Source organism: Dermacentor albipictus, chromosome 3, assembly GCF_038994185.2.
Source record: "Dermacentor albipictus isolate Rhodes 1998 colony chromosome 3, USDA_Dalb.pri_finalv2, whole genome shotgun sequence".
NCBI lineage: Eukaryota > Metazoa > Arthropoda > Arachnida > Ixodida > Ixodidae > Dermacentor > Dermacentor albipictus.
Window position 1 is genome coordinate 191,531,923 of NC_091823.1, and position 12,749 is coordinate 191,544,671.

General features: G+C 44.4%; 1 protein-coding gene across 1 annotated transcript in view; it reads left to right on the forward strand.

Moving 5' to 3' along the window:
- The first annotated feature begins 9,058 nt into the window (after positions 1–9,058).
- LOC135908708 (uncharacterized) overlaps positions 9,059–12,749 on the forward strand; it is an 834,911-nt gene continuing 831,220 nt past the window's right edge. The window contains exon 1 of the mRNA XM_070536550.1: positions 9,059–9,159. Within this exon, the coding sequence (XP_070392651.1) occupies positions 9,081–9,159 (79 nt within the window). The 5' untranslated portion in view covers positions 9,059–9,080. The remainder of the gene's footprint in view (positions 9,160–12,749) is intronic.

Sequence of the window (12,749 nt, forward strand, 5' to 3'; positions counted from 1 at the left end):
ACGGCACGTCGAAAGGTCCAGTGTACTATATGCCCCATCCAGCTGTTATTGGTCACGAAAGCCAGACGATAAAACGGAGGGTAGTATTCGATGCATGATCAGGTGCCGAAAAGCGCCTCTCGCTGAACAATGTTTTCGAAAGTGGCCCAAGCCTGAACCGAGAGCTCATTGATCTGCTGATCAATTTCCGCACTTACAACATTGCCACCATTGCGGATATTGAAAGGTCCTTTGTCAAAGTATACCTATCTGAGGGCGAACGGAACGCTGTGCAGTTCCTCTGGTACGCTATGATGACAAAGGAAGGGGAAGAACTTCCACCTGTGGTGACCTATCGGATGACTGGCGTGTCGTTCGGTGTCACGTTGAACCCATTTCTCTTGGCTGCAAGGTTGCAACACCATCGTGAAGGCCTGCCGGAACACTATGCTGAGACTGCAGGTATCCTGAGCAAGCATCTTTACGTGGACGACCTTGTAACTGGAGCTGACAGCCTTGACAAGGGTGTCTTCTGCCAGCAATCAAAAGATATATTTGTCTCAAGCAGGGATGCGGCTACACAAGTGGATGTCGAACGACCACGATCTCGTCAACTTATTAGAGAATGACGATGGGGAAAGAACAAACGCTAATTCTGCATCTACAAAGGTATTGGGAGTTCATTGGAATACTGAGACTGACCACTTTTAGTACAACCTAACTGCACTCATCAACTTCCTCTCCGCAAAGACCGACAACAAGAGATTTGTGCTGCAGGTCCCGGCAAGAAGTTTCGACCCTTTTGGATTTATTGCTCACACAAGATTATAGGTCATGTTCCAGAAGTTGTGGGAGTTGGTAATTGGTTGGGATGGCCCTTGCCTGAAACATTGCAGTCTGAGTAGGAGTACGGGAACGCGAATTGTGGTGGAGAGGACGCCGTTGTTTTGAGGAGGATGAGACGGATTGGCGAATGGTAAGTGAGCCGAGCTCGAAGTTTGGCGAGTGCCAAATGGAAGAGCGAAAGGTGACGGTGATGCCCATAGTATCATCGTCATCCATGGCAATTCTCAATGTTGAGAGTTATAGTTCATTCAGCAGAGTCATGGGAGTGACTGCGTGGGTCCACCGCTTTCTCGACAACAGCCACAGCAAAGAAGGAAAGGCGATCGGCCCATTACAAGTTCAAGAAGTAATCGGCGCCGAAAGATACTGGTTGGCTAAAGCTCAATGAGATTCGTTCAGCGACGACATTTCTAACCTGAAAAATCAAAGACCACAAGATCTCACAAGATCTCACAAGATCTGCACAAGATCTCTCCTGTTTTGTCTTTCAAGCCGTACTTCGACAAAGAGGGCTTCATTCGAGTCGGTGGACGCTTGCAATTCAGTGATAACATCGAAGAGACAAAGCATCCCTTCGTTTTCCCTGGCAATCACTGCTCATACTGAAGGAACACTTGAGAGTGCTGCACACGGACGTACGCGATACCCTATCACAGCTACGAGAATCGGATTATCAGAGGACGTCAGGCCGTAAAGAAAGTTATAAAGCAGTGCCTCGTCTGTCACAAAGAAAGTTGGCCTCCAACTACGGAACCAGAAAAGGCCTTCGTGCTCCTGAGGGTAAACCGCTTGAAGCGCCACAGGTGGAAGGTCGCCAGAATTAAGGAAACATTTACGGGTAGAAATGGCCGGGTGCGGTCCTGGAAATTGGTAATAGGTGGAGATCAGAGGTGATGTGACCAATACAGTTGTTGTATCCCTTAGAGATTGTGAAGCAATGAGCTAAACAATAGTTCGCCCATCCGGGGAAGGTTGTTGGATATCCTCTATTCTGGAGCCAAAGCGCCACCGCGCTGCGGGACGCCGACGATGTGGCGAGGAGGACCTTCCCACCTAAAACGGCACTGCTGAGGTCACGGTGACAGAAGCGCCGGAGGCTTAACAGCCCTCAAACAGCGTGCAAATTACTGGTGCACGTGTTCTACGAACAGTGACCGCTGGTGCGGGGGTGCCTTTCAGATTTGGAGCTGGTTTCTTGCACGTGCGGGGTGCAAGAAAGCCTGTTTGGCACAGCGTATTGTGGTCTTCCCTCTCTCTCTACTCTCTCCCCTTTCCCGTAATTTCTATTCAAAAATAATTTAGTCTTCTTTATACGCTCGAACCGAACGGATGTCTCTCACTTTTCCATGGGTTAAATGTTTTCTGTCTCTTGTTCCACAACAATGCCCATAAGATTGCCGTCCATTGCTTCAACACTAAGGTCCTCCTAATGAGTTAAAGCAGAATACCTGTTCTGTATTTTGATCCAGAATTCCTGCAGTTTCCCTCTTAACGCTAACTCATTGATCGGCTTCTTATGAATCAGTTTCTTCCATTCTCTGCTAAAGACTAGGCTGATTCTAGATCTTACCATCCTATGGTCACTGCAGAGCACCTTGCCGAGCACGTCCAAATCTTTTATGATGCCAGAGTTAGCACAGAGTATGAAGTGTATTTCATTTATTGTCTCGCCATTCGGGCTCCTCCACGTCCACTTCGGTTATCTCGCTTGCGGAAGAAGGTATTCATTATTCGCAAATTATTCAGTTCTTCAAACTGTATTAATAACTCTACTCTGCTATTCCTGTAACCTATGCCATATTCCCCCACTGACTTGTCTCCAGCCTGGTTCTTGCCTACCCTGGCATTGAAGTCGCCCATCAGTATAGTGTATTTTGTTTTGACTTTACTCATCGCTGATTCCACGTCTTCATAGATGCTATCAACTTGCTTGTCATCATGACGGGATGTAGGCACGTAGACCAGCACGACCTTCAATTTGTACCTCTTATTAAGTTTCCAAAAAGACCTGCCACCCTCTCGTTAATGCAATATAATTCCTGTATGTTACCAGCCATATCCTTAATTATCAGGAATGGGCCTCCTAGTTCTCGTCTCTCCACTAAGCCCCGGTAGCACAGGACGCGCCGTTTTTTAGCACTGTATATACTTCATTTGTCGTCCTAACCTCACTAAGCCCTATCATATCCCATTTAATGCCCGCTAATTCCTCCAATAGCACTGCTAGACTCGCCTCACTAGATAACGTTCTAGCGTTAAGCATTGCTAGGTTCAGGTTTCCGTCAAACGGTAAACGTTAAGCGTTAAACGTGGCCAGGTTTCTACCAATAGTGCATGCTAATGTAAATATTAGCATTCTAACGACGACGCGGCTTTTTAACCCAGCACAAAAGGGAAGTACCCCGTGTCTATGTGCCTTTCGAGTGAGTGAAGGGACCAGTTCTGCCATTATTTCGCCCCTTCTCGTTTTAAGTCCTGTCTCAGGTTGTCGAAACGCCTATATAGTTTACCTAACCAAGTTCACCACCGCCTGCGTACGTGAGACTCCCTAACTACGGGCTCAGAAGCATTTAGAAATAATTCTATATTGAGTTCCCTATCGCTATCTACAAAACACATCTATCGCGGATAAATCAAGGACGCTTTAAGGGATGTAAGATTTAAGAAATAGGCTGCAGTAACTTCCGAAGTGCACTGCCGAGATGTGTCTACTTCGATAACCTCTTTTTGGGTTGGAAACGAACGCATCGTGGACGTTATTATTGCTTTTAAACACGAGTAGCGGTATCGGCTCTGTGTCGCAGAAATTCTGGTGGCGCAGTCTTCCGATTCATGCGTGAGCGAAGTTTCCGCATATATATATATATATATATATATATATATATATATATATATATATATATATATATATATATATATATATATATATATACACGTATGTGTCTAAGACAGAGCAGCTTATCCATTCTCGACGACTCGGCTTTTCGGCACAGCAAAGCACATCTATCGCCGAAAAATCAAAGAAATTTTAAGGCATGTAAAATCATCTGGGCTGAAATTCTCCGCCATCAGACAGCCTCAGAGCCTGCAGGGTTATCAGACTGAGCTAGCTTCTATGCTCACTTGTCGTAATGAGAAGTTCGTATCCTCGAGTATCTTTCTTTTTTGTTGTGAATGTGGTAACCTGGAAATCACCATCTCCGGTACTAAAACATCTCCAGGCTTGGAGTGGCGACTCACATCTGTTATGACGCCGAGAGCCAGTGGGGCTATAATAATCAAATTAGAAAGGCCGACTAAGCTTCAACAAAGTCGCTCCTCACCAGAACACGAATTGGCCTCCCTGGTGCAGTATTAGGCCACTACCTCCCTCATGGCACCTACAATTAAGCCATGGCCCTCAACCTACAGAAGCTGCGGAGCACCTGGCCAAGGCGACGGTAAGACCTATAACGCAGCACAGGGGGCTAAGAATCTCTGGACCGGGACAGGCCGCCAATAAAAACTGACCCTCGCAACCTTCAACACCCGAACTTTTTTGAGGGAGGCTATCTTAGCAGGACTCTTTGAGGAACTACCATGCATTGTTTCGGATACCATTGACAGTAGTGAGGTTAGAAGACCTAGTGAGGCTTATACAATGCTGACTAACGGCCACGTTCTCTGCTATAGATGACTCCAAGATAGTAAGTAATACGGGGTACGATTCCTAATACATAAGGACATAGCTGGCAACATTGACGAATTCTACAGCATTAATGAGAGGGTAGCAGTAGTTGTAATAAAACCTAATAGCAGGTATAGGTTAAAGGTGGTACAAATGTACGCTGCAACCTCCATACACGATGATGATGAAGTAGACCAGTTTCATGAAGACTTGGAAGACATGAGAAAAGCGAAAACTCAGTATGCAGTAGTAATGGGCGACTTAATTAAAAGTGGGAAAAAACAGGCTGTTGAATAAGCAAATGGCAACTATGGCGTCGGCTCTAGAAACACTATAAACACAAGAAACACTGGAGGAGAGATGTTGGTAGAATAAGCTACGAATAATGAACACCTTCCTCAGAAAACGTAGCAGCAAGAAATGGACCTGGAAACGCTCTAGTGGTCAATCAAGGAATGAAACCGATCTCATACTTTGTGCCGATGCCAGCATAGTGCAGGATGTACAAGTGTTAGGTAGGGTAAAGTTTACTGATCATAAATTATTGAGGTCTAGGATTCATCTGAATTTCAAGAAAGAAAGAGATAAATCGGTCAAGAAGAAACAAGTAAACCTAGACGCAGTAAGGATAAAAGCGGGACAATTAGGGCTGGTACTTGAAAATAATATGCTACCTTTGAACAGTGAGATGCAGATGCCAAAGAGATAATGAATGAAACCATAACTAGGCTGGCTTCAGAAGTAGCACTTCAAGTGGGAGACTATGCATCAAGGCAACCAGTAGGTAAGCTGTCCCGAGCAACGAATGACATAATAAAGAAAGGACAAAGATTGAAACAGTCCAACTCAATACATCAAATAGAATTCGCGCCATAGTCAAAACTGATCGACAAGGGGAAAATAATGGACACTCGAAATTGTAACGTATGAAAGACTGAGGGAGGTGTAATAAATGGACGCAGTATGAAATCAGCGAGAAGACAACTACGCATAGGCCAAGCCAAGATGTACGCTTTTAATGATAAGCAGGGAAATATGATCAGCAGTCTTGAGGATATAGTAAAAGCAGCGGAATAATTTTGTACTGGCCTTTACTTTAGCCAGAGCAGCCAGAATACCTACATTGAAAGTAATGGACAGTTTACAGAGTCTCCTTGTATAACTTGCGATGAAGATACAAGGGCTTTAGAAGACGTGAAACGAGGAAAGGCAAGGCGGCAGGTGAAGATGGAATAACAGTCAATTTAATCATAGATGGAGCAAACATCATCCTTGAAAAGCTTGCGGCCCTTTGATGAAATGCCTCCCGACTTCAAGGGTCCGGGAGAACGTGAAGATTACCAACATTATACTATTCTACAAAAAGAAACATGTCAAAGAATTGAAAAATATAGGCATATTAGCTGTATTCTGGTATTGTATAAAATATTCACGAAGATTATTTCCAATAGAATAAGGGCAACAGTTGACTTCCTTTACCCAAGGGCTGCCTTCAGGAAGGCATACTGTACAATGGATCACATCCATGTAATCAACCATGTAATCGAGAAATCTGCAGAGTACAACCAACCTCTCTACATGGATTTTATAGATTACGAAAAGGCATTTGATTCAGTAGAGATACCAGGAGTCATGGAGACACTACGTAATCAAGGAGTAGAGGAGGCTTACGTAAATATCTTCGAAATATTTCGAAAGATTCCACAGCTACCCTAATTCACCACAAGAAATGTAGGAAGATACCCTCAAACAAAGGGGTCAGACAAGGAGACACAATCTCAGCACTGCCTGCTTGGAAAAGGTATTCAAGCTATTAAATTGGAATGGCTTACGGGCAAGGATCAACGGTGAATATCTAAGCAGCTTTCGGTTTGCAGATTACATTGTCCTATTCAGCAGCACTGGTGACAAGTTAAGCAAATGATTGATGACCTTAACAGAGAGAGTGTAAGAGTGGGGTTGAAGATTAATAGTATCAGTAATAGATTATTAGCAACATTACATTAAAAAGATTAATAGTAGCAGATTAATAGTAATAGTATCAGTAAATATAAGTTGAAAGTCAGCGCTGGTCTTCGTCATCCTTTTTGTTCTTCGCATATGTAGGCGCGGTAAGTGACGATTTATACCATGGAATACCAACTAGCCCGTACCCAAACCTTGCTGAAGATTAGTATGCAGAAAACAAAGATAATATTAGATATCCTGGCAAGGGAAGAAGATTTCAGGATTGCTAGTGAGCCTCTAGAATATGCGAAAAAATACGTTTACCCAGGGCACGTACTCACAGGGGACGCTCATCACGAGAAGGAAATTTATAGGAGAATATAACTGGGCTGGAGCGCATATGGCAGACATACTCAGATCCTTACTGTAAGCATACCATTATCACTAAAGAGCAGGGTGTACAAAAACCACATTCAACTGGTGCTATCCTTTGAGGCAGAAATTTGGAGACGGACAAAAAAAGCTCGAAAACAAGTTAAGGACCGCACGAAGAGCGATGGAACGAAAAATGATAGGCGTACCGTTAAGAGACAGGAAGCGAGCGGTGTAGACCAGAGAGCAAATGGACATAGCCGATATTCCAATCAACATTAAGAGAAGAAATGGAGCTTGGCAGGTCATGCAATGCGTACGTTAGATAACCGGTGAACCGTGAGAGTTACAGAGTGAGTGGCAAGAGAAGGGAAACGCAGTTGAAGACGGCAGAAGACTAGGTGGGGTGATCAAATTAAGAAATTCGCAGGCGCAAATTCTAATCAGTTGGCGCAGCACAGGGGTAATTGGAGGTCGGAGAGAGAGGCCTACGCCCTACAATGGACTTAAAATAGGTTAATGATGATGATGATGATGATGATGATGATGATGCATGTGTATATAGAAAGCATGAGTTTGTATAGGAGACTTAAAAGGACGTGCTTGCTGAACTCATTTATGTCAAACATTCTGTGCGCCAAGATTACAGAGACACTCAATTGAAATTAATCATATCAGATGAACTGGTATTGTACACCTGCTGAATACGTGTCATGGGGCTAATTAGCGATAAGTCAGAGTAAAACACATCAGAGACACATGCTCATTTTCAGTAAGGGAACCCGAAACTACAACAATGCAGCCCACGTGCTACTTGTCGCAAGAAGTTTACGTAACGCGTGACTCTCGGTTCCCTCAAAGAAAGCACACTGAAGTTGACTAACAGGCTTGAGTAGTCGCAGTATCAGCGTCGACGAATGTATCTGTCCTAGTAAGTGCGAACGAATCGACGTTCGACGGCTTCTATGAAGTTACATTGAGGAGTACTATTAGAGTGACACACAGTAGAAGCAAACTCTAATCGCAGAATGACTAGTCCATCGGGCATGGTTTTGAAGCATTCAGAATGTCGAAACTTCTTTACAAGTCTACAAATGAAGCCCCACTGCCTCATGCCATGACTCACAATACAGGATACACGAAGACAAAAATCCAGCCTTGAAGCTACGTAGACGCCCAGGTCACGGGCATCAAGCACACGACGAATACTGTGACCACACAAAGTGTAATTAAAATTCATCTGCACCCGCTTTCTGGACAAACACACCACACTCATTTTCTTCATGTTAACTTCGTCTCGTAGTAACACACTACTGATGGATCAAGTAAATATCATCTTGCAATATACTATAGCAGTCAATTACGCACTTTCGAAACAATTTTAGATCATCAACTAATATCGAAGATTCCTACTCAGTTTCAGAAAAGCGAAAGTCATTGACGAACACCAAGAACAAACGTTGTCCTAAATTGGAACATTGAGCCACTCCCGACCAAAATGTAAATTGGCTGAATATTTTCTCAATAATATTGACCAAATTTACTCGATTAGAAAGGTATCTTTCGAACCACTTAGAATATAGAGCACACAAACCATGTTTTTTGTGCAGCTTAAGGAGCGGCAACTGAAGGCACACTTTGTCTTTAGCTTTCACCAGATCAGAAGTACAGCTCGTCTTTGTGTATAGCGTTCCTCGCCAGCGTTTCCTGATAAATATTTTGTTGAAGTAGGCTGCTGTTGCGGGAAAGAAGCCTGTTAAGCAGTCAGGGACCTTTAAAAGCGACAGTACATATGAGCTGTTTAACTGAATATATTTCCTAAAAGAAGCAATCATCGAAGCTCTGAATTCTGAAACCTACATTTGAGCAGTTGGCTGCTCGTCACAAATAACTCGCGAGTGGTTAAATCAGAATCCCTCTCTCATCAGCCGAGAGAATACACATTTTTTTCCCGAGAACCAAGAAACACTGTTTAAATGACACCGGTGGTTTCCTGCAAGAAAAGCTCAGCTGAAAGATGAGCAGTAAAATGACCGCAGCTCAAATCCCAGGAAAGCGCGCGAACCGAACGAGTGACGCTGATAAGACTTACGCCCGTAGCTTGTAAACCGGCGCCGGTGAAGAAGGCTGCCCGTCGAGGTGGACACCGGTCGTGCGCAACAAAGTCGCGGCACGCGCCGCTAATCGGAGCTCACGCGCGTGCATCATGCGTGGGCGTGGGTGCGCATAAGAGGCGCAGCCCGGCAACGGGTTCGCCACACGCGGTGCTATGGCGGCTCTCGTGGCAGCCCTGCGGGCGCTCCTCGTGCAGTTCTACGGGCATGGACTCGGCATCTGGCTCGACAAAGGTGAGCCACAGTCGGATATTGTAGCTGACAAAAAAAAAACACGCGCGGAAAGATTAAATCCTGGGGTATGCCGGGCCAAAACCGCGATATTATTATGAGCCACGCCTTAGTGGGGCACTCCGGAAGAATAGTTACCAGTTGGCGTCCTATAACAGTCTGCTCGCTGCGCACGTTTTTATTGGCAGCGTTGCATGTGACGCCTTATTACACGCGGGTTGATAAGCTTAGTGTTGTGTACGGCGGGATTATTGGAACAAATTTAGGAATATTCCTTCGTTGGCACGGACAAGTAAGTAATAATTCACGTTTACTCGTACATGCCACCGTGACAGCTTTACATTATGACACACATGTACGCACACGCCGTGGGTAGACGCGCTGTTTAACGTGTAACCAAAGACAGGTTAGGAACAAGAATACAGACAAGGTGCAAGTTCGACAAACACACACCTATGCACAAAGACAAGTGATCGCAGTAAAAGCTGCAAAGCTTAGGGGGATACCTAGTTGCATCACACGATAGCATAAGAAAGGCAAAGCAGTAGTATTGCTCAGTTCTCACAGACTCGTTTCGTTCAGCCAATTCTCTGGGATATGAGCTTCGGTCATTTCCCTGCTCATCGTTCAGCAAAGAAATTTATAAACTGAATAACATGCCACTTATTTATCATAAAGCGACAAGTGCCTGATTGGTGAATCATGATTTGTCGAACGGGCAATTACTACAAGCTTTTTCATTATTAGCAATGTGATGTACTTCGAGAACCTCTCCAGCTAGCTGGTTTCTGACCACAGGTTTCGTGTCGCCAAACATGGAAATATATCTGACTCTGCAGTGCAGTCCTGGGTGAAAAGGCGCATTAGTTACCGTGTTCTCTCAGCCACGTGCCTGACCCACGTAAAGCTTGTCATATGAATGAACCATAAAAAAACGAGATTTGAAAACTTCAGACGCAGGTGACTTCTCCAATGAGCACTTGTCGCTGCTCGTTGTATCGCCTTGACCTTCCGTGAAAGCCAACTGCGCTTTAGGGCCCCTTTGATGACCGCTTTTGTTTGTGTGCGATCACCATCTGTTATTCCGTTTCTTCTCCGTTTCATTTGTTTTATTTTTACCCCTCCCCTACTGTAGGGTAACAAACAATCAGCACCTCGTTAATATATCCGCCTTGCCTTTCTTTATCTCTTTAATTCTTTCTCTCTGAGGGAAACTTTCGCTTACGTTTGTACGTGAGCAAAGTACATCAAGCCCAAAGCCCTTCGCAAAGCTTCTCAAGACTTTTTTAAAACATATGAAGGACATTATCGTACCTTTGCCTGCATTCGCCATCCTCCTGAATTTCTTCGAGACTGCCTTCAGATACGAAACTACGACGAAGTGTTTTTTTTATGATTTTCCAATGCCATAAACATTAGTCGTAGCTCGCATAATTCGTGCTCACGTCAGGCAGCTTCCCGTTTGCCTGCAAGTTATGTGTAAAGACATCAAAATATGCACCATTACAGTTCACGAATTGGAGCTCTTCACTTTCTTGGTAATTGAAACAACCAAATTTTGGTCCCTGCCACCTAAAAAGATATGGATATTCTGTAAACTCCGACATATATGATAAGGTGCCTAATAATCTAATTAAATTAATCAACTATGTAATAGAACAAGGTCATCATTCATTGTATCATCAAGTTTATTGGATAGATATTTCTTAGCAGTGGCTCGATGCTCGAACCGATACATATGTCAGCATTCCGTATGAACAATTCAGCGCTTGAACTAATAAATATAAAGCCCTGCCCCAAAACTGAACATGAAGGCGTCGAAGTACGTGCGACGTTTTACAACAAAGCCCTCTTCGTAATCACATCTCCACACACTGCAAACTAAAGCTTTAGGCCAGTGCTCCCAAATAACATCCACGCTGAAGGCCGTACTTGCGTTACTAAGGCTCCTGCGGTCTAGGCCTTCACGATAGACGTTAAGAACGCCGGCCCCTACCGCTCTATAGCAGTACGTGGTTTGTTTGTGCTTGTCTCTGTTTCTCTCTCCCTTCCTGTTTCTCTCTACCACTCTATTTCGCCTTTTCTCGCCCCTTAAGCCTTCCCCCCGTACACGTTAGCGAACCGGGACTAGTTCTGGTTCACTTCCCTGCCTTTCTGTGCATCCTGTTCGCTCTCTTTTGACAACCAATGTTGTCAGATGTCTTCTTGAGAAACAATGGTTCAATAGAGGATATCTTGCTGGTGGTTGATGCGCTGAGAAAGGCCTACAGATCTTGTTTTTGTTCTCTACTTTCAACATTTAAGGGTAATAATGACAGGCATCGAGCAAAACGAATGCTTGTGCGTTCTTTGCTTGGCTTAATCGAGAGGTTTCTCAAATTCTTGTCTTCAGATGCACTGGCTTTCTGTTGAACAATCAGTTTTTAGTACACGCAAAGCCTCCTTTCGAAGTTTGTTTCATAGCACCAAAGAACTCATGCTTTCATTTCATTGAACGTCTTAGAATTCGCCCAATTCAATGTCCCGCTTGAAATCGCACTTCCAGACAACCAGGTCGCCTATTATGCTCCAGTTTTGTTTGCTGTATGTACTTTAAAATTACATTCTGAGGCTTTGCGTGCCCAAAACCAGGATCTGACTTAGAGGCAGGCCGTAGCTGGAGTCCCCGGATCAATTTCGACGGCCTGGGGTTCTCTAAAGTGCGCCTAAATCTATGAGCGTTTTTCTGTTTAGCCCCTGTTAAAATGTGGCCGCCGCTGCCGGGAATCGAAATCGTTACCTCGAGCAGCGCCACGCTGTAGCCCGTGAAGGGGTCCTGAACCACCCTCGGGCTCGGTAAAAAAAACGCAGTGTGCGGGTACCATACGCTGCTGTGGACATCTCAGCCAAGTGTTGCCGTCGAGCGCGGCGCAAGCAGCTCGCAAGGGGGGCGTCAAGTGGCCTTTCTCTCGAACGCTCCCTTCTCAACCGAAGCCTGCTCCTCCCGCTTTTCTGAGAAGGGGTCAACCGAGGGGCGCGACTTTTGCTTAGTCATATCATAACGAGCCAACAAACACTGACACCAAGGACAACATAGGGGAGATTACTTGTGCTTATAAATGAAATGAAGAAGCAGTAAATAATAGGAAATGAAAGTGGATGAACAAACAAGTTGCCGCACGTGGGGAACCATCCCACAAATTAATGTGCGTAATGCAAAGTTTTTGGTGGCTTGCCATCATTTATTGAGCTTATTTATTTCAGCAATGCTTCTAGCCTGGAAAGGCTTTGAGCAGGAGTGGGGTACAGCGGCATACACACGTAACACAGACAATACATGATTTGCATAACGTTGCTTGCGCATATATATATATATATATATATATATATATATATATATATATATATATATATATATATATATATATAAAGTATAGTTGTTGCAAGCGACTGAGTTCGGATCGCAAAGATTTCATTTCTAATTGCGAACACCTCAAAAGTGCTATCGTTAAATGGCAGTATCCGTCAAAGCTAATTGACGACGCCATATGCCGAGCAGATCAATTAAGCAGAGCCGATATTCTTAGCGAATGCCAGTCACCCGAAAAACGTAA